The following is a 22,983-nucleotide window of genomic DNA, read 5'->3' as shown; positions in this document are numbered from 1 at the left end:
CCAATTGTTGCTTTACTATTCACCTTCCTTATTCCTCCAACACTGAGGGGGTTATTTATTAAAATCTCTGGAACAATTAACAGGTTTGAATAGCAATGTATGAATATATGCTGCCTAACAATGCAAAAATAGAGGCTTCAAATTTATGATATATATATTAAAAATACATACTGTATATTTCTAAACTGCACCACTGAATTTACCCATCTATTGAAAGAAAATGTTTGCTTTTATGATCTCATTTGTTTCGTTATTTTCAAGGGTGGAGTGAGGCCTTCAAGCAGAATATTTAGCTGTATTAGTTTCCCAGGGTTGTTTCTTGTAAAACCAGGAATTTAGAACCGAGCCTTTACCTTCACCTAAACAAGCCTGTACAATTGGACAACAAAAGAGTGAGTAACAGCAAAGACTATCACTTTTTTTGGCAGCTACTAAAAAAAAATTCTGAAGGACTAGAGTCAAGTTTAGCTGCATTCAGGGCTCCATCAACCATATGTTTTAGTTTCACAAATCTGGTCAATAATAAACATCATCTACTGAGGTATACTGAATAACTGTCTGTCCATTCCTCCGCTGCATTACTGACACATGCTATGGCAAACCTCAAGACATACTCCATGCACTGCAAATGTATTCAAGAAAAACATGTTATTGTTTGACATTAGAGGTTCAGTAACTGTAATTTTTTTCAATATACAATAAACTTTTCAAATTATTTTAAAGTTATTTGTAAATGTAACAAAGTAAATCTTTCCTAACTACTCATAACATTACAAGTGTTACCAATGTTGGTGGACATCCGATTTAATTTATGTACTTTTTTTGTAGATTGTGCGGTTGTAAAGCTTGACATTTATTATTATTACAATCACAATAGACAGCACCAGTCTTGAAGATTTGTTTAAAAAAGCCTTTATTGGAACTTTATCATCTGAACTGCGTTTGTTCAGATGATAAAGCCATGAAGTTCCAATAAAGGCTTTTTTAAACAAATCTTCAAGACTGGTGCTGTCTATTGTGATTGTGGGATATTGAAGCTGGTGGAAGTGGACACCTATTGACGTGCACCTGGTCGTTATATCTAAAAATCAAAGTGGTGAGTGCTGGCTGACTATTCGTATATGATTTATTATTATTAGACATAAATAAACCTTGTTCTCTTGTGGAACAGCTTGAGAAAAAAACCAAAAAGACTAGGCAATAGATTATATATATGTACATTGCTGTAAATATGGCTCCACACAAATTTTTGTATCATAACACTATTAGAAAAAAAAAAACAATAAAGCAAGGAGAAAACTGCTTGAAATATCTGTACAAATCAGAGATTTATTTAATATTTACAGTACTGTACAAGTGATACATTTAGCGAATTATTTTCAAAACATATAACCAAAAATCATGCTGGACACTGAATGCATCTAAAGCTGCTGATTAAAGGAGAAGGAAAGGCTAAAATTAATTAAGCTTTATTAGAAATGTCTACATAAATACACCAGCAAACCCTCAAAGTAATGCTGCTCTGAGTCCTCTGTCAAAATAAACACATCATTTATTTCCTTCTATTGTGTACACATGGGCTTCTGTAACCTCCAGGACTAGGGTTTGCGCACGCTCAGTTTGCTTCCCTCTCCCTTTTCGCCCCTCCCCTCCTGCTGTAATCTGAGCCCAGAGCTGAGTGAGCAGGGAAACTCAGGCAGGAAATGATGTCACACCAAGCTAATATGGCAGCTGATATCCTAAACAAACAGAGAGAGCTTCTAGGGCTGGGGTATACTTTGGGTATACTTGGGTATGGAAAAGCATTCTGCAGAATGAATATAGTGTTATAGCTTGCACTATTGTGGCTAATCTATTGGCAATAAACTGCTTCGGTAGCTTTCCTTCTCCTTTAAGTGGCCAGTGTGAAAACGAACCAGTTTCACCACCAAAGTAAGTAACTAATCTGTTTTTTTCCTACTAATCTTATACCATTCTGCAGCATTATATGCAACACTGGGTTGAAAGAAAATGATGGTGCGCTTAATAGAAATCGTTTCCTTTAGCTTTTTTTTTTACGGACAAAGGAAAATATTGCAGTGAGGAGTAATACCTGAAAGGATTGATATTCGAAATGCAGTTTGGTTACAACAAATGTTTAATTTAACATTTCGCTCAAAATATATCTTAGCATCATTTCTTTAACATAAATTGAACGTAGGATAAATGTACATGGGAAAGGCAAGGGAGAGTTAAACTCAGTAATCAGACTTCCTATCAAAATAGAAGTAAAATTAGAAAATCACCATAGGCTCGGTCTCTTCAGAAATATTCTTGTAAAGAAAGATGTATGCTTTGTAATTGCTCTATGAATTATATGAATACATTATAGCTGGAATCCCAATATACTTTCCTTTGGGATCTTATATTAGACTGTATTGAACACTGCAAAACATGATTACAAAAAAGAATGTAGTTAAGTCCTCCTTAAACAAACACCACTTTCAGTATTGTTATTACTACAACATATGGAAATAAAATTAGCAGTTATGAACAAAGCTTTTGCTTGTTGCACTTTTTTTTAGGAATATAATATAAAACATATGATATTCAAGTTGCTTTATCTCCATTGCTGTCATGTAAGCCACTAAAAATAAATATTTTCCAGTTTACAATGTAAACTTGCTTTATCACTGAAAGGGTTAAGGAATAATAGAGAGGTGGTTTGTGTCCACTAGAAAAATAATTTGTTCATATCTTGCCTTTTGAAAAGCTGTCTTGCTGCTGTAGATAAAAAGGTTTGGAATTCTCCAAAACCTGTTCACTTGAGTTTTCTTCAGTAAGTTCCCTTGTTTGGCAGGTATTGGTGTTATTAGGCAGAAGTTGGTGTGTGAACACTGTTTGGCAAAGTTTGCAGGGTTGCAGCATTTTGTGTTCCATTGGCAGCAATAACAGGCACTGGGACATATTGAGGTGTTGTTTTTTTATGTTTTTTGGCAAGGTTTTCTTCATTTGTTGCTTCATACGGTCCTGCAACCCCATTGTTCTTTAAGCCAATAACATCACAAACATTCAGTGGTAAATCCTGCAACAAAAAGCAAACAGCAGCTTTGTACCAGGAAAATTGTGACCATCAAGCAGGCATCTGTTTATGCAAAAAATCCCAATTTATGCTTTTAGCATAAAGGTTTTCATTTTCACACTATCAGCAATATAAAAAAGGTAACTCAAGTAGTCTAGATGGAAAGATCATTTTTCAGCTGCACATCAAAATCAAAGATTTATTTAAGTGCCTGAATGGAACAAATGTATTGTAGAGCACATGATAGGGAATGCATTTATCCAGGGTTCTACCTCCAAACCATTACTTTATCTTCCATGCTTGATTTTAGCTATTTTTATAAGGCTGAGTGCTGCACAGCAACCCATTAAAAACTAAATTATAGCCTTTTGATCTCCATCCTACAATATTCCAGCTGCTGTGCTGGACATTCACTTTTCCTTTAAATAATTTACACGTCCAATTCATCCTCCAATGCCTTGATCCATGTTATTAATGAATATATTAAATAAAAGTTGACCCAAAACAGAACCCTGCAGCATACCACTTAGAAAATTAGTCCAATAAGAGAATATATCATTGACGACTACTAGCTAAAAAATTAAATAATACCACCAAGATCAACGGACCTTAGTTAAAATTGCAAATGTTTATGTGACACTACAACTGGAATGGATCCTGTGACACTGGTTATTCTAATGTGTATATGGAGAAAGAGAAATAGTTAGCATTGTTTTTACAAAGAACTTCAGCCAACATATTTCCATTTTCAACTTCTTGGCAGATAACACTTAGTGTGGCACAGAGAAACCCAAAAACATAAAAAACTATAATCATGGTAGTCACATTCTTGAGGTAAGACATTGTAATATTTATGGCGGTTATTGGACCCATACTCTCAACAAGGATATATTACTAAATTTGATGTAACTATACACTTTAAGGGGCAGATCTATCAAAACGTGAATTTAGAGCTTAATAAATAACCCCCCCCCCCATGTTATTTTCTTTCCTATGGGATTTTTAGATCTGCATTTATCAAATTGTGAGTGTTTAGCTCTAGGCAGACAGACCAGAAAATGCAGTATATCTTTGCCTGAGCCATGTTTGTCTACCCACATCCTAGTTTGCTTCTGGTAAGAACTGTTAGGACATGTCCACCACTTGTGTATAACATAGACACATCTGAAACATAAAAAGTATAGAGGGACGAAAACTCAATCTGATTCTGTACATTTATTTTAATATATAAATAAAGGTTAAATTGCACTCACAATAAACATTAAAACCTCTCAGAATTCTACCATCCCTGCCTAAGAATTGTGCATTGGACAATTATTTTCACCCTGAGCAAGTCAGTTTAATGCATGAAATGCACAGGTTTAAATCATCATCTTAATGGACAGGTTGTGTAAGATCCATACACAGGACTGCAGCTGTACTGATTCCTTACAAGTATTCTGGAACCAGACAGTAGAATTCTGAGAGGCTATTTTTGTCATATATTGTGAGTGCAATTTTACATTGATTTTATTTTGAGGACGTATCGCTGTCCTTAGATACCTGAGGTGGCAGCACCTGAGATATACCGTACTGCTAATTTGGAGTTAACAAGTTTACAGTGACCTGTGGATCATTAACTCCCTTGGAAAAACAGTACTAACTATTTGGGGGGGGGGTCTGTAATTCACATATAAATTATTTTAAAACTGGATATTGTTGATTAACATATAGTTTCTATATTACACTTTGATCAAAGCATTCAGGTCAAATGTATGATCACATCTTAGAATAGAAAAAAAAAATCTTATTTTATCTCAAAACTAAAATAATAGCTTTTACAGGTACATCAATGTCCAAAAACAATAAAGAAATGCTAGTCCAGTCCTATCCCTCCAAACTGGCATACAGAATATGCAGCCTCCATTAAATTACCTTGCACTTCATCATCTGCAAAGAAATTGCTTCAGCTTTGCTCAGAACATCGTTAACATCCAGCTTCATGGAAAGTTCATTGATGTGCTAAACAACAAAAATGACAGTAAATAATGGCCGGAGTGAGAAGGCAACTAAGCAGTGATTTACAATGATCTTTTAGTACCAGTATTTAGAATAAACATTTCCAGACGTTAAGATTGTAATGAAAAATAACAGTGCTGGTGCTGCATGTTTACAAATTCAGAGTGATGTCTTTTCATTTAAATATGTTTAAATGTATTCCGACTGGCATATCATGGCCATAGTGTGTTTTGTGAGGACTGTGTGTGCATATTAGATAGCAAGACACTAAACAAATATAGGAAAGTGAAATACAGGTAATTCTTAAACCTGATTTAAGGGAAAATATTAAGCATCTGTATTTTATACATATTTACGGTCTAGTGATGCAAACTTGAGAATTCAATGCAATAAAATCATGCAAGGGAAATGATTTTGATTTGGTACTGGTGCAGCCCCCCCCAAAACAATATTATTGTTATTTCTTCTAAGTTGGTCAGGCAGAGGTCAAGCGTGGTCATCCATTCTGTGGAAGGGTCATACTAAGAATATCTATGCAATATGGCAACAAATATACATTTCTAAATTGCAGTATCAACCTGGGTCAGTTTGTATATAACATATATAGTACTTAAGTAGTATTGGTCATCTATATTTCCATTTTGTATGCTTTGATTTGATTTTTAGCCAAACTGCTGTGTATTCAGGTCCAAACACACACCAACTAGTGAAAACAATTGTGTAGTAAGCATACATTCTAATTTGTCAAAGAAACTAAACAAAGACTTTAGAATATGGCCCCACATACCTTAAGAATTTCATTGAATCCAAAATTTTGCTCCATAATTATTTGTTTTTCGGATTCCAGGATAGCACAGCAAATAAGCAGATGAAAATTCTGACAAGGCAAATCTGTCCATATTACCTGTAAAACAAGTACATCCTTTCACTTTGATCAAACAAAAAACTTGATTCACAATCATCAATATGTATAGGACTATTTAAAACATACTAAATGGCACTGGCCACAGATTCAATCTCTTCAAAATATAAAAAAATAAAATATATATATACGCACGCACGCACGCACGCACACACACAAATATATAAATATGTGAAATAAAATATTTTTCTTCTTAAGGTCATAATTTAGAAAGCACTGGCATACCTATCTGATTCAGCTATTACTGAAATTTCAAGCAATATAAATACTAAAAGGGAAGTTTAGAAACACATTAAGATAGCAGACAAGAGTTATGGGCTATGACAGATGGATTGGATGCTCTCTTCAAGCATATGTCAATCGGCAGCCTATTTATATAAGACATGCTACATGAGTGCCCTCAACTGGAGCCTAGCACTAAGGACATTTTATGAAAGCAGGAAGATGATTCCGTTACTTTAGAACACAAAGTTAAACCTATACACGCAAACTTTATACAAGCAGCAATGAAGATTTACAAATAATACAATATGGGATTGAGAATAGTTCAGAAGGCAAATACATTTAGCTTTTTAGCTTTTTGTTGGTTTACATGCAGACATTGATGTGAAAATTGCCACATATTTTGAGACCAAAATCTAAAATAGAAATAAAATTATAGTGAAATAAAGCCACATTTCCATACATCTATTAATGATTCCAAGACATTAAGAAAAGATATGACTGTAAATTGCAATACAAAATTATGCCGATTTTGTGTTTTAAATGAACCTGTTTTAATGATCCTACTTAAACGTGCAGTTATTTACCTTTATTACCTTTGCCGATTTTAAATATTTTAAAAAACCATATAATGTGCTATTTTATAACACAGGAAATGCAAAATTGTTTCTAAAATAGGCTCTCCTTTGTACCCATGGGCATTTCAGTACATTATGGATCTAAATCTGTATGGGGAGACATTATCAAATAATTATCCTTAATGTCCCCCCAGTATAAACTTTTACAGTTCAAATTTTTCCAATTGTTCCCCAGAAATAATAATTTTTTTAATTACTTAACTTACTTATTCAAAATCTAAGTTTAAAGTTGAATGTATGCGTCTGTGGTGTTTGAGTCTGGCAGCTCAGTAATTCAGATGCAGATTCTGAACGGTTACAATTTTGCAACATTTAGTTGATACATTTCTCAGCAGCATCTCTGGAGTATTAGTAACTATTGTATCAATTCTAACAGCTGCCTGTAATGAAACCCAGAGATTCTGCTCAGCAGGGACAAAGATAACAAATGTATCAACTAAGGTGCAGATTTATTAAGGTCCAAATTGTAAATTCTAATTAGAATTTTTGAGTTGGATTACTATTGGATTACACAAAATCACAAATTCGAGTTGGGAATAATCCAAACTTGAATTTGAGATTTATTATACGTTGACACTAGGAACAACTCAAATTTGACTATTTGCCACCTAAAACCTGTCGAGTTCATGTAGAAACCAATGGCAGAGGTCCAATGACCCATTTGAAGATGTTAATAGCCTTCCTGACATTTGATTTTTTTTTCTGAGAAAAAATTAGATTCGGTCACACATAGAAAGTGATTGGAAAAAGTCTATTTCTAGTGAACTATCTGAAACCAACTGAATTGAAAAAAGTGTTGGAAGGTGAACAAGCCCTTTAACATATCTGTATCACTCATAGGACAAATAATGAAATCATCATAAGCTGTGTTAAATGACTGGTCAGGTGACTCACAAATAAAGCAACATAAGGCAATTGGATATTACTTTGAACAATGTGATTCAATTTCTACTGAGCTAAATTTGAAAGTCACAAAAAATGTAAATTGGCTTTGTATATATTTATATAAACACAGTCGAGCACCATTTATGCTTCTCTACACATGTAACATTAACAAGATTAAAATATCAGCAAATTTTTATTAATAAAAACTGTCGGCTGCTTTGATGGATTGACCGGATTTAAATGTGTTGGAAATGAAAGGATGCTTCTTAAAATGGGGCCCAGGGTTATTCTGCAGCTAGTGGGATATGATTTAAAGGTCCTGTCAGCTTCCAGTGTAATGACTGTACCTTGTACAACCAGACACATAGCAACAAGGCCAACTTGAAAGGAGAGTGGTCACTAAGCCTAAATAATGCTTAAGGGGTCACTCATCCTAAATAAGTCTCATATAGCCACATAATACAAAGGACCTCAGACAAAACTAATATGGTAAAATGCAAAGCAATGATGCAAAATGGTTTAAAATGAGTAAGTCTACACAGTACTAAAATTTAATTTCAAAGTGAACTGCCCCATAAAGCATGCAGTGCTTCCCCTCCCTCCAAAAATGAACGTTTGGCACAATTGTAATGTTAGTGTAAATTATGTTCATGTTATGATATAAAGTTTTCAATAAAAAAACATAAAAACCCTCACCTTGGTCTCATTTCTTCTCAAACCTTTCACACAACAGTTTTCTCCTATCAAAAGGTTTGCTTTATCTTTGCTAATGTATGACTTCATAGAGGCATGCCGTAGGTCTCTCTGGACAGTGCTTCAACTCTTTCCCCCAGTACTAAATATATTTATATATACATACAGGCAAAAACATGTATGTAGTGTTAAAAATGCTCTGTCATTTTTATAAACTTACCTCCCACAATCGTAGAATATCTTGAAAATTAAATTCCCTTTTGAATTTGATAAGAAGCCACCGGAAACAGAAATATAAGTATCCAGAGTCCTGAGATTCTAAAAAAAATAATAAAAGAATGCATCAGATTTTGTACAAGTATTAGGATGCTAGATGCAAGAGACTGCAGTAGAGAACATAATTACCATTAAAAGTATTATTGTCAGTCCATTACTAACATCAATAGTAAATAAAAGTGGTTGAGGTTGCTCAGATGTTTTGCTAAAAAGAAAACATTATAATTCAATTCCCATGAACTATAGGATGGGGGAATTGAGCCTAACGAGCGAGTGAAAATTGAAGTTGTCCTTAGAATGAATTAAATCTAGAAACACTGCATCTGATGTATCCTTTTCATATGACCTCCATTAAAATAAACATATTCCTTTGCATTGGGAATGAATAAATGATATTCCTGTCGTCCCTGTGTCAAAGGAAAACCGCAAAATAAAAGCATAATATGAATAATTTGGATTTCTAAAACATATTTTGTATTTTCTTTTTTTTTTTGCATTGAAGAATATGGGCACTTTAGTATTTGAGAGATTTATTATTCAAAACTGTAGCTTGGTATGTAGATTTCAGGAGACTGAATTCAAATGCTACACAAAATAAGAGAGGAAAAGTATATAGTAGTACCCTTTAAAAATAGTATGTAGTTCACAAAGTGCTCCGTGTACTTTTAAGACTACTGAACTATACTCTTTATCCTAGCTCAGTACTATTTTTAACTTTGTAACGAGGAGTTCATGAAGCATTCAGAGGAAAACATGTATTTGCCTTTGATGCTGGCAGCTGAAATCGTATTATCCCCTTGACTAGTTTCCTTGTGCATGACTCAAGATGCTTGTCACTCCATTTACAGTAAAAGCTCTTTGAATCCATACTTACCAAGGTAACTGCAGAAACCACAGTCCAGTAACCGCAGCAAAGTACTCAGATGAACTAGCTGCATCTTCATTCCTTGCATCTGCTCCTCAAAATTCTGATGCTGGAAAGATATGCGAAGAAATGTCTTTGGATAAGACGATTGTTGGTTTTATGGGAGCCACCCCTATCTCGTCAGTGTCTTTTTGTAACAAGCATTAACATTTGCGTGCTTGCATATCACACAACTAATTGACATAGTTATTTGGGTTGAAAACAGATATTTGTTCAAGTTCACCCCTTAAAAGCGCTCTTCCTGAAAGAGGTAAATACCAGTAGCATCTGCCAATAAAGACTGAAGAAAATGTTTTGTAGACCAGAATCTCTGCTGGTTCAGTTATATTTCCTTAATAAATGCATCCCAGCAATAAACTTGAAAAATATTACAGCATAATTAATTTGAAACGATTTGGTACTTACCATTTGATCCATGTAAGATACAAAGCACCAAAAGGCATCTACTTCATTTTCCATAACATACAGAACAGGAGAAAGCAAGTCACTCATGCCTTGCACATAGCCTAAAACACAACAAAGGCAAAGGCTGCTTAAGGACACCAGAAGTAAAGATATATAAGGGCTTGATCACCAAGTCAAACAATGGCTTGACAAACTGTTGAGAATGATATATACAATCAAAGAACAAATTTCTAGTATGAGCACAATGGTTAAAACACTGTAATAAACTCTACATTTAAAATGTTTCATACATTTTCTAATAAGTATATGGCCTGTTACTGCTTGAAAACTATTTACTTATCAAAACCAACACCAACATTCTTGGTCAAAGGCTGCTCTCTGCCTTTTGCTGCCTACACATGTGGTCATACCTCCCAACTGTCCCGTTTTGAGCGGGTCAGTCCCGCTATTGACAGCTCAACCCGCTGTCACGGATTTGTACTGATAAGTCCCGAGTTTCTCTTTGATCTGCTGCACTGAACAGCCAGAAACAAATACAAAGTTTCTAACATTAATTGTGTCTTGGCAGACAGACAGTAGAAGTGTAACCAGAGCTGCCATCAAAAATCATGGGGCCCAGTACGATAATATTATTACCCCCCTCCCGCCATAATATCACCCCCCAGCAGACTAGTGGTTAAAAATCAAAAAAGGGTCAATAACTTAACTGGATTAGCTGCCCCACCCTGCTGTCAGTAAGATGCAGAGGAGGGCATAAGGTTTGGGTGCATCCATGTTATTTCCCTACACACACATTATTAAGTTGAAAGTTATAAAAATGTCTTTACTGCTTTATGACTCTAATAAAAACAGTGTTCCTAAATATTAAAAAAAACATATTTTTCCAGGTTTTATATCCTAACTGATACATGGGCATAGAGCATTTCAATCAATTTAAAAAATATACACTGTACTGCACAGGGAACGGTGTACACTGTTATCATTTGCCAAGAACTGCACAATAATTGGACACCTGCTTAGTCTTTAGTACCAAGTAATGCCCTGCAACCAGTTATAATGGCCTAAGCAAAAATTGTATAGAATGGCCTAAGCAATTATCAATTGGTCTTCATTGTTTAATTTTTATAAATTTTTTAATTATCTGTCTTCTTCTGACTCTTTCCAACTTTGAAATAGGGGTCATTGACCCCATCTAAAAACAAATGTTGTGTAAGGCTTAAATGTATTGATATTGCTACATTTTATGACTCATCTTTCTATTCAGGCCCTCTCCTATTCATTATCCAGTCTCTTAGTCAAAACAGTGTATGGTTGCTTAGGTATTTTAGACCCAAGCAACCAGATTGCTGAAACTCAAGCTAAATAACTCAAAAACACGAATAATAAAAACCAAATGCAAATTGTCTCCGAATATTGCAGGCTACATCATACTAAAAGTTAACTCAAAGGTGAGCAACCCCTTTTAAGCTTAGGGGTTATCGCTAATTATAAAGCAGAAAATGTGGTTTAAATATCATATAAGATCAAGTTACAGGGACATGCAAATTTCCCCGGTTTCTGAATTCATTACTGATTAACCTTGTATTGGGACTTGTTTTATATTCTTTATATGCAGTATATTGTGGGTCAGTCACTAAGCTCGGTAACTGACAGCAGCACAGATCATGTGCAGTGATTCAGTAGAAAAGATGACTGGGAGCTACTGGGGGCATCTTACAGTGCATAGATCTCCTCTGCTAAACGGCTGTATACAATATTTCTAGCCTACAATTTTGTTAAGCTTTAGTTATCCTTTACAGTTACCCTGTCTGCATATTAAAGGGCTTTTTCCATAGAAAAGATTAAAGTTTATACATCTTTGGCCAGCTTAGGAAACAAATCCAAACCACTGAAACCATCCTATTAAGCACTGTTTAATAAAGGGAGGCAAGCAAAAGAATTGAAAGAAAAAAAAGTAAGCACAAGCAGCTGCTAGGAGTAAAAGGTGAAAAAAAATAATAATACAGTATATGCAAGTTCAGCTCCTATCAGTCAAGGTTTCAGGTTGCAAATAAAAGACTCCTTTTTTGCTTATAAGCAACTGAAAAATGCAAAATAAGAAAAAAGTAAAATGCTTAAAAAAAATACTTTGTGTCGAACGTATCCAATACATGGTATCTAATTGCTTTACAGGCGAGAAAAATGGAGAAAAGAATATGAATATCCACTACTCACCGAGATCAAAATCATACATACAGTATGTCATTAAAATGTCATGAAGTAAGTTTAATCCTGGATTATCCGGGCCCTCGTAAAACTTGTTTGTTCGATCTGTGCGGTTGACATCTTTTTCTAATGTAAGAGATAAAGAAAGTGGCATTAAATATTTGACAAGGGAAAGAGAAGCCCTGCTCATTTTCACTAGAAACCGTATCTACAACATTCAGTGTGCTAGCCTAAGTACATCCACTAAGCTTTAAAGACCTTAGCATGACAGCTACTCCTCATGAATGCCAGGCAGAAAAGAAATGACGCTGTGTTTAGAATTTAGAAGGGAGCTGCTGCTTAAAACAGATTTTTGCATAGCTCAACAGAGAGATCTAAACATAAAGAAAAGCAGGTTCAAAAATTAATTCCCCACTTTTAACTTGCCTTTTTAAGTTGGATTTATGTAAGGAAAATATATTTTAGGACATCAAAAGCACGGCTATAAAATTTCCCTCAGCAACCATGTGCAACAAATATGTTTAAATGGGCAACCCAGGTATATAACGTAGTATTTTACAGAATGTCTTATTCTTAGCAACTAGGACCTTAGCAACCAGATAGCTGCTGAAATATGAAACTGAAAGCTGGCTAAACTAAAAGCTAAAACATTAAAAAACAAACCAACTGCAAATTGTTTCTGAATATCACTGTACAGTGAACTACAATTTAAAAGCAAATTATCCCTTTAAGGCATCTGAGTATCATTTTCAAACTACATTTTGGAACAAAAAGTGTTAAATGGAATAATAGTTCCTAATGTAACACTTTGGCTTCTTGGTAGGCAAGTACACTTCTTTGAGTACCATTTAATTTTGATTTATCCACACTGTGTCTTGCCAGTAAAAAATGTGGTGTGAAGCAGATCAACAGGCTCCTCGAAATGGAGAATTTTAGCTGCATCACAATGGCACTTTAATGTCGGTGCCATAGGTTTCACGTTTTCCTGCGCTTACAAGGTTAAAGGCCATGAATTGTAAATAAACTAATAAATTAAATTATGTGTATCATATCATTTATAAGACATGTATGCACACTGTCACATTTTCAAGAGATAATCACCTGACCTATGACTGTACCAGCAGGAACAACTAACACTTAATCTGTCATTACCCTTAATGTTGCATATATAAACCCTAAAGGGCTTAATTATTATAGAATTTGAGAGGACAAGGTGCTTAATACATAGAGAAATTACCACAAATTACCCTAAAAGCAACAACTCCACATTTTTAATCCTAAAAAGCATCAACTCCATCTGCAGTTTTGTATTCTTTTTATATTTGTATATTGTATGGCCTAAATGTTTTCTTTTAATTTCTAACATAAATGTAATAATCCAAAGGTATCTCTTTGATTTATGTGCAATAGACCCTTAAAGGAACAGTTCAGTGTAAAAATAAAAACTGGCTAAATAGATTGTGTAAAATAAAAAAAATTCTAATATAGTTAGTTAGCCAAAAATGTAATGTATAAAGGCTGGAGTGACTACTTCCTACTTTGCAGCTCTCTTGGTTTCCACCAATTGGTTACCAGGCAGTAACCAATCAGTGACTTGAGGGGGGGGCACATGGGTCATAACTGCTTTTGAATCTGAGTTGAATGCTAAGGATCAATTGCAAACTGACTGAACAGTTATGTCCCATGTGCCCCACCCCTTAAAGGGAATGTAAAGGCAAAAAAATAAAATCCCATTTTTACTTTTTTTAAATGAAATCTATCTTCAATATACTTTAATTATAAGAAACCTGACTTTATGCAGTGAAATTCCCCCTTCGTTTTACTTGGTCTGACAGCTGCAGACAGTCCCGAACTGCTCTGCAGGGAAATGATCATACTTTCAAACAGGAGGTGAAGCCCTCCCACCTTACTTCCCAGACCTCAAGCAGCTTTGTTTGTTTGTTTCCCTGTAGAGCAGCCAGCGACTATGTAGAGATTCGTATCCGCAGCAGCCAGAGCATGTAAATGAAGGGGGATTTCACTGCATACAGTCAGTTTTTTTTTTATAAAAACAGTACAGATATATTATTGGGGATATGTTTATTTTTCAGTTATTAAAGTAAAAATGAGATGTTATTTTTGCCTTTACATCCTCTGTTTCCAACTCCAGCTGCAGGGACAAAGATCATGGAGACAGATGTAAACAAAATGGGATTGGGAGGGTTATTTCGCTGCAGCCACTGGCTCTGGAGAGTTGGAGAAAGTTTTTATTAAACAATACAAAAACTATAAAATACACATTAAATAACATGACAACAAAGGACTCTGATTCAGATTATTAATTAGTTTTGCTGTATCCGCTTCTGGCAGATGTTATTTGACTTGTGCTGTTTTGATCATTTATGACGATCCCTAAGCCTCCCAAAAGCAGTCCAGACCACACTGAGCATTTGCATGGTCTTGCAAAAATGTATAACAGTTACAAGATGGCGACCCCCTGTGGCCAACTTTGAAAGCATAAATCATTTGTTTAATTAGGCTTCTGGTGCATTAAGTTAATGTTTCTGATTAGTATACAAAATACAGCATTTCTAGCATTATTCTATTTTAGACTTTAGTTCCCCTTTAAAGTCGTTGACTAACTCAGAGTGACAGAGTAGAAAAGCAGGAAGTAGTGTTCTGGCTATTATGTTACACATCCAGTCACTCCAGCCTCTATACATTACATTTTTGGCTAACTAACTATATTAGAAACATTTTTATTTTGCACAGCCTGTCTGTTTACCCAGTTTTTATTTTTACACTAAACTGTTCCTTTAAGAGATTATATAAATATGTTAAAGGGATTTCTCGGTGTATATATATATATATATATATATATATATATATATATATATATATATATATATATATATATATATATATATATATATATATATATATATATATAAAAATATATATATATATAAATATGTAGTCGTCAGAGAGAACCGAAACACGTTGATGTGGGGTAGATTGTAAAACTCCAATAAAAGCTTTTTTCACAATACCCGTGAGTGCTCTTAACTACATATTCATATGCTATTTTTTTGAAGAAGCACCAGGGACGTGATTGATATATATATATATATATATTGACACCCCTTATTGTTGGGTTGTTCCTGCTGTAATTTAGCCATGTGCCCTATGATTATTCAGATATATTATAAACATGTTTAACTGCTACACAATAAGAAAGATTGGAAGAAATTGTTATATAACATACCTATTAAACTTCTATAATCTCGGAGTTTAGAATTTCGCTTCTCTTGTTCTTCACTGACTGACTTCCACTGAAGTTTCATTCGAAAATATTCGTCTCTAAAGAGAATAAAATAAATTTCCAAGTATTTAAAAAAGGAAAGGGAGTCATTTATATAGTGCCATAGCCTGGCCAATCGGGAAAACAGAATCTTGCAAAACTAGAGCCACAAGTGACGTTTATAAAGGTCCTACATGTGTTTGGTAGATGCAGTTTGCATGAATTTGATTCTGGTAATTGGCACTGTAAAACAGACTTATTTTCGTGCATTTAGCATTTGTAATATAAATGTTTGTGCATAAGGATCTCTGTCAGTTAAAGCAAACTAATTGGGTATGATAGGTAGAAGAGCTGGGATAATAAACAGCCTGTTCACAGCCCTCAAGCAAAGAAACAAAGCATGAATTCTCCTGCAGAAACAAAAGCATTGTGCACACAGATCTTGGAGGGAATTGAAGCGGAAGGTAAGCATAACAGTGACACAGCACAACTCATCCAAATGACTTTCTAAAGTACATTTTGAACAAATAAAAAAGAAACATGTTCATATCAATGTTATCAATGTTATATTAGAATACATATAAACATGAAATATCCCTACCAGCTATTTTTATCATAATACTGAAATTGTGTAATGAATTCTAGGACTTATTTACAAACATGGGTGCAAAACTGCAAGTGCAGATTGCCAACTTGTAGGAAGATTTTTTTAACAAATTGCTCATGGGTTGCTATTGGCAACTGTGCAATTTAGGATTTATGTTATCAAAAGGATATTGGTCCAGTGCTCAGTAAATAAGGGTCGGCACCCTCAAATAGACTTGGGTAAGGAAGAAAATTACCAGCACTCAGGACTCGATGCAAGCGGGCCAGGCCCTGCGTGTTTATTACAGAGTAACATTTCGGGGGCACGCCCTTTCGTCAGACAAGCAAACCCACACCAATAGCGAACATTTAAACCCACATTATTTGCATAATAGTTAACATACAATTAGATCCAATTAAAGTATATGTGTAAAATTCCACCCTTCCATCCATTGTTAGATTCTCTGACAAGAGATCCAAAGAAAAACAGCAAAAAAATCCAAAATATATGAGGAAAAAATCCATAAGGGAAAAAAAATATGCAAGGGAAGAACTTATATATAAAGGAAGAAAAAATAGTCCAGATAATTGTCCGCAAACAAACCAGAATCTTCGTAATCTTGTTAACATGTTGCCTTTTTTCCCTTATATTACAGATATGAGAACTGAACCGTTATGTTGCAAGGGCAAGGTAAAGTAAATTTTATCTATGTAACATTGAAACTTGTATAGAAGAGGGCAAGTTAGTGCTTTTATCCTTGATATTGTGATAGATTGTTTTTAAATTTTACCAAAGGCCTTACTGGATACATTGTATAATTAATTCTGGTTTGTTTGCGTACAATTATCTGCACTATTTTTTCTTCCCTTATATATTTTTTCTTCCCCTATTTTTTCCTTAAATATTTTGCATTTTTTTGCTGTTTTTCTTTGGATTTCTTGTCAAAGAATCTAACAATGGATGAAAGGATGGACATTTTACACATATACTTTAATTGGATCTAATTGCATGTTAACGATTATGCAAATAATGTGGGTTTAAATGTTCACTATTGGTGTGGGTTTGCTTGTCTGACGAAAGTGTGTGCCCCTGAAACGTTACTCTTTAATAAACACGCAGGGCTTGGACCGCTTGCATCGAGCCCTGAGTGCCCTTACCCAGTGACAAGATTTGCCACTAAAGATAATGGCAGACAGCACACATTTCTCTGGACATTCATCTGGAATTAGCCTTCAATGTAGTATTGTAGTAGACATGGCTCTAATAATGTTTGCAGGCTAATAGAACATGGGGTAAAGGAAAAGGGAGTGCTCACGTAAAGGCAAATAGGATTCACCTTTATATTATTATGATGAACACACTTATTAGTGTTAATTTACATTCATAAGGTGCACTGCAAAGTGCAAAAATAAACACACATAAAAGAGGTATGCACTACTGTGTTTACATTAAAATAAACATACTAAAACTCTGGAGCTTCATTTGCCACTATAAAAAGCAGAAAAGCATGGTGTATGTTTGCAGTGTCATATATTGCAGATGATACATTTCAAATCAAGAACACTTATTTACTAAACTATTGTAAACACCTACGTTTTCCTTTTTTGCAACTGAGCTCGTTCTTCTCTTGTACTGTCCCATGGAAAGTAGCCCAGAAGGAATTTCCAAACCTCTTTTCTTAAGGCATGACAAAGACCCTGCGGAAAATGATATCAAGGTTAAGTGATTTGGATATCTCAGAGCGCCAATTGAATTCATTTTAATAAATGAATTGCAATTTTAATAAGGAAGCTATTTTACTGGAGTATGTACTCTTCATTAATTTATCTTAATCAAATTTTTTCTGTGTTCAGAGCTAATGTTCACTCCCCTGTGTACAGTCGGACAGGGCAGGATTAATCAATTAAAACACTGGGGCAGATTTATAAAAATGTGAGCTCACCACAGAAAATGCACTCACTTTTTATTCATTCCTACGAGATTTTTAGAAGCATATTTATCTATGGGTAAATTTGATTAATACATTTAAACAGGCAGCAGTTTGAATGAGAAACTGGAAGATGAATAAGAGAAAGCCTGAATATAAAAATAAGTAATAAAAAAAACTAATGGGAACTAATGACCCCCATTTAAAATCTGAACAGAGGCAAATGAGGGTTCTTTACAGAGCAATTCATGGACTGAATTCCATAGTAAAGGCCCCCAAACATGGGCAGATATAAGATGCCGACAAATTAAGTTTTGCCCAGTGTAGGGGCCCTCCGACGGGCTTCCCCCGATCTATATCTGGCCAAAAGTCAACCAGATGTCAATTGGGCAGGGTTAAAAATCCCGTAGGATCAAGTACCAAATCGGATTATTGATGCGTCGGTAGATATGACCGCCTATTTGCTCAATGATGTGACCAGATCGCTGGGCCCTAGGGCCTATGATCGGATCATCCCGATATCGCCCACCTCAAGGTGGGCACATCAGATTGCTGAATAAGCAGATCTCTTATGGCATGGAACAGTGGAGTTTGTTAGGAATGTGAAAAGGAATGAAGGACTTGAAAGTCATGAGATAATCCATTCCTTAACTTGTAGCAATACAATGATAAATACTTCAAAGGAGCAAGATGTTCTTTCTATGAGGAAGCAGCAAGAAGAATGGTGGGAGTAATGCCAGTTAGCAGTAAAATGGCATATAATGTTTTGTTGTGCTGCAAATATAAAAGGCCACATTTCATAGAAAAAGAGTTAACAAGTTTAATGAGCATGGCATGAGGCAACAATCAATCACAATCAGAAATGTGCAACCAATAAGAAAAAAACTAAGTGAGTGTTCTTACATGAAAGTTTAAGAGGAGCTGGTGATACATTAGATGATATGCTAACTACAGAGAAAAGATTGGCGAAGAGCAACACAGGCTTGGCACAGGCCTGTTATAATTTATAAGGGATAATTCCAGTATCCCGGAAATAGTTTAATTCATGGGTAAGAGCAGCAGCAAGCAAAGAAAAACATTAATTTAATCCGAGCTGTGACATAGGAGTTGGTTTAGAATTACTAAAAGATTTATATTTTTGAGCTTTGGTGGTGATGAAATGCCTTGTATGTGGTGTAACTAACTTCTTTCAATCAATTTGTGTTATAAAGTAATTAGTGGCGCTTGCGAAGCAAAGCATCACTACTGTTATCTTGCAAACTTATTAGTGGTGCTTGCGAAGCAAAGCATCACTACTGTTATCTTGCAAACTTATTAGTGGTGCTTGCGAAGCAAAGCATCACTACTGTTATCTTGCAAACTTATTAGTGGTGCTTGCGAAGCAAAGCATCACTACTGTTATCTTGCAAACTTATTTTTATTTAGTGGTGCTTGCGAAGCAAAGCATCACTACTGTAATCTTGCAAACTTATTTTTATTCTTCTTCCGTATGAAAGTTTGGCGCGTAACTAGTCCCGCACCGTTTGTCCTAGACCCATGAATGAGGTGTCAAATCGTGCGGCTTAATCGGGAATGGGGTGGTATGACTTTTCTAAGGGGTGGGTGGTTAATTGCCCCTTGTGGGGGCAATTAGCCACCCCGAAAAGTCCCATAGATTAACATTGAGGCAAACTTTTGACGGATTCTAGCGCAGAGAGGGAATCTTGTAGAAACGTTAAATTTACCACATTTGAAGAGGTTTGCGACCTGTGTCAGATGATACCCCACACGAGGGTATAAGTTTTACCCCCGGGGCAGGAGAGGTCCCCAAATTTGCCCCATTGACTTATAATGGGGAATTTATCGAATAATTAGTTTGTCGCAGACCCATGAATGAGGTGTCAAACCGTTCAGCTTATTCGGGAATGGGGTGTTGTGACTTTTCTGTCCTATTTTGGGGACCCAAAAAAGTGAGCGGAGCCGCAAACAACCAATCAGATTTTCCCTATTGACTTCAATGAGAAAATGTAAACAGCTGTAATTCTCACAGTAATAAAGCCAGAGCTCCCAAACTTGGCACCGTGGGTCACTGGGTGACTACGGCCAAAATTTACAAAAAGTGGGCGGAGTCTACAACTGCCAATCAAATTTCAGCCATTCAATTAAATAGGAAAATTTTAAACTGCTGCCGCTCTTAGACGGTTAATGGCAGCCTCCTCAAAGTTGGCACAGTTGGTCACTGGGATTAAAATTAAGAAAAGTGGGTGGAGCCAAAACCAACCAATCAGATTTCTTTGATTGGTTTTAATGGGAAAAATTAAGAAGGCTGCCATTCTCTCAGTATTGATGTCAGGGACCTTGAATATCACAAATGTGGTCGCTGGGGGTTTCCACTTCAAGTTTAGAAAAAGTGGGCGGAGCCACCAACAACCAATCAAATTTCATTCATTGATTTTCAATAGAAAAAAATAGAAATGCTGCCATTTTTACACATTAAACGACAGCATTCCCAAACTTTGGTATGTTAGTCACTGAGTGACTGTGGTTCACAATTAGGAAAAAAAGGGGCGGGGCAACAACAGCCAATCAGATTTCAGCCTTTGACCTTAATGAAAAATGATAAACTGCTGCTATTATCACGGTTTAAATGCTAGGTGTACCAAACTTGGCTCAATTACTCACTGGGTGACTGCGGTCAAAATTTAGGAAAAGTGGGTGGAGCCATAATCAGCCAATCCGTTTTCACCTATTGACTTCAATGTAAAATTTTTGATTACCGCCGTTCTCACAGTTTTAAAACCGGAGGCCCCAAACTTGGCACTGACCATGACTAGGTAACTGGGGTTAAAATTCAGAAAAATGGGCGGAGCTTAAGACAGCCAATCAAATTTTACCTAACGCTATTCAATGGGAATATTTAAATTCCTGTCATTCTTACACTGTTAATGTAAGAGTGCTCAAACTTGGTCCATTTGGTGACTGGGTTGCAAATTTTTAAAAGTGGGCGGAGCCAAAAATAGCCAGTTTGTTTGGATTGATTTCAATGGTAAAATTTGGTTGGCTTTAAATTTCACCGGTTTAATCCGGATTCTACCGACTTTGTGTACTCTCTAGGCACCAGGGGCGACTGGGCAAGACACCCAACATATATGGGGGGCCTGAGTTTTGCCACGGCAAGCACCACTCACATTTTCTTCAGGAAATGTACCTCTCTAGTTAACATATAATATACTGTTAGCATGCACTGGTAAAAGCTATGTGTGTTTGCTCCAGATAGACTACTATAGTTTATATACACAAGATGCTGTGTAGCCATGGGGAAAAAAGGAGAAAAGGCACAGGTTACATAGCACATAACAGATAAGCCCTGTCCAATACAATGGTGTTTTATCTATCTGCTATGTAACCTGTGCCTTTTCTGATTTGCAATAGGTTGAGGGAACAAGTGAATGGAAATGACAAAAAAGCTTGGGAGACCAGAGTCAGTACTGAATAAAATATGGAAAAGAAAGAGCAAATAGAAGGAAATAGTTGATGGCTGTAGGAATGGGGATGTATTTTATATAATGTCTTTTAAATTTTGGTTAAATCCATATTGACAGTGTAGAAAGTTGATTAAGATGTTTCTAGAAAGGTATTTAATATGAAAAACAAGTGCTGTGGGTTTGATTTGTTGTTGTTGATAAGTATATGTACTACAATAATCTTGTTTGAAATTGATGCATGTCAGGATAAATTTATAGGGGATGAAATCAGCTTTTTTCACATGTGCCTTGCAAATTGTGTAATGTTAAGAACTAAAAATTATACTGGCTGATCTTATTTTTAAAAATGACATTACCCCTTTAAAAATCATGTTCTTAATGTGATCCACATTACAGATTCTTCCTTCATGGTCTACATTGGCTTCCCATTCAGCTGTTGAGACAGGATCCCTTCGATGAACTTCTGGGCGTGTTCCAACATCAATCTAAAATGCATAAACTTTAATCAATTATGGCATAGCCAAAAAATCTTTCATTTTATGCTAAGCTAAGCAACATCAACTGTACTGAGAAAGAGAAAACAAAACAAAAGAGTGTTACTACTCAAAGAGTAGCAACTGCTAAAAAAGGAGGAAAAGTTTGTTTGCACCTTTAAGTGGACATAAATGGCACATATAAACTGCAAGCATCTGTTTTAAATATTATTAATCTAATCTAATATACTTTATTGTTATCTATTCTCTTTTTGACTGGCCCTACTTCCTTTTGACTTCCTGGCAAGATAATCAGTTCCTTCAGCTCTTCTGCTAGCTACTTTGTATAATGTGTGCATTGGGAAAATTAGATTTAAGTCATCCTTTGTGAGTCTGATCTGCATGCCACATTTAATTTGCATGGGAACAGTGACGTATACAATGGCAGCCTTGAGGGCAAACATTTACCACTATAATCAATATCATACTCAGATCTCAACCAGTTTAACCTGCAAGAAGGCTACAGAATTCACTATACTTTTTTTTTAGGTTATTCTGATGGGTTTTAACAAATTACGGAACATGCTTTTCAAGGTGTGAAGAAACAATTTTCTCGAGTAACAGGACAATAGTGACTGTACTGTGTTATTAAACAAAGGTTTTGCATAATACAACTTAAAGCTCATCTTTTCCACATCTAGTTATCAGTTAACAACCTCCTAATGTCCTGCTTCTAAGATATGTTTTACCAAAACATTATAATGAATAGATTAATAAATGCAATCACATATACCCCAATAACCAAAGTATTATTATTGCTTAAATAACTACTGCTGTTCTAAAATAGAAAAAGGATCTGACAACTTCCAATGCAATAAACACAACAATGAATAACAGGTAAATATTTCCATCACAGTTACTTGAAAATCAGTTTACTGCATCCCAGTATTTCCTGTTTATTGAAACTATTAAATGGGAGATAACTCACAAGACGAGACCTAACAAAAAGTGAAAGCTTCCACC

The 22,983-nt window shown here is 35.3% G+C and overlaps 1 protein-coding gene across 1 annotated transcript in view; it reads right to left on the bottom strand.

The window, feature by feature from the left end:
* Positions 1-1,311: 1,311 nt before the first annotated feature.
* Positions 1,312-22,983, bottom strand: part of tbc1d15.L (TBC1 domain family member 15 L homeolog) — a 43,361-nt gene continuing 21,689 nt past the window's right edge. The window contains exons 8-17 of the mRNA XM_018252473.2: positions 21,844-21,972; positions 17,690-17,793; positions 15,475-15,569; positions 12,240-12,356; positions 10,026-10,126; positions 9,570-9,669; positions 8,640-8,737; positions 5,847-5,963; positions 4,976-5,062; positions 1,312-3,064 (exon numbers count right to left, since the gene is read on the bottom strand). Of these exons, the coding sequence (XP_018107962.1) occupies positions 2,852-3,064; positions 4,976-5,062; positions 5,847-5,963; positions 8,640-8,737; positions 9,570-9,669; positions 10,026-10,126; positions 12,240-12,356; positions 15,475-15,569; positions 17,690-17,793; positions 21,844-21,972 (1,161 nt within the window). The 3' untranslated portion in view covers positions 1,312-2,851. The remainder of the gene's footprint in view (positions 3,065-4,975; positions 5,063-5,846; positions 5,964-8,639; positions 8,738-9,569; positions 9,670-10,025; positions 10,127-12,239; positions 12,357-15,474; positions 15,570-17,689; positions 17,794-21,843; positions 21,973-22,983) is intronic.

This window comes from Xenopus laevis, chromosome 3L, assembly GCF_017654675.1.
Source record: "Xenopus laevis strain J_2021 chromosome 3L, Xenopus_laevis_v10.1, whole genome shotgun sequence".
Lineage (NCBI taxonomy): Eukaryota > Metazoa > Chordata > Amphibia > Anura > Pipidae > Xenopus > Xenopus laevis.
The sequence above is the reverse complement of the archived record's forward strand: the minus strand, read 5'-3'. Positions and strand labels throughout refer to the sequence as shown.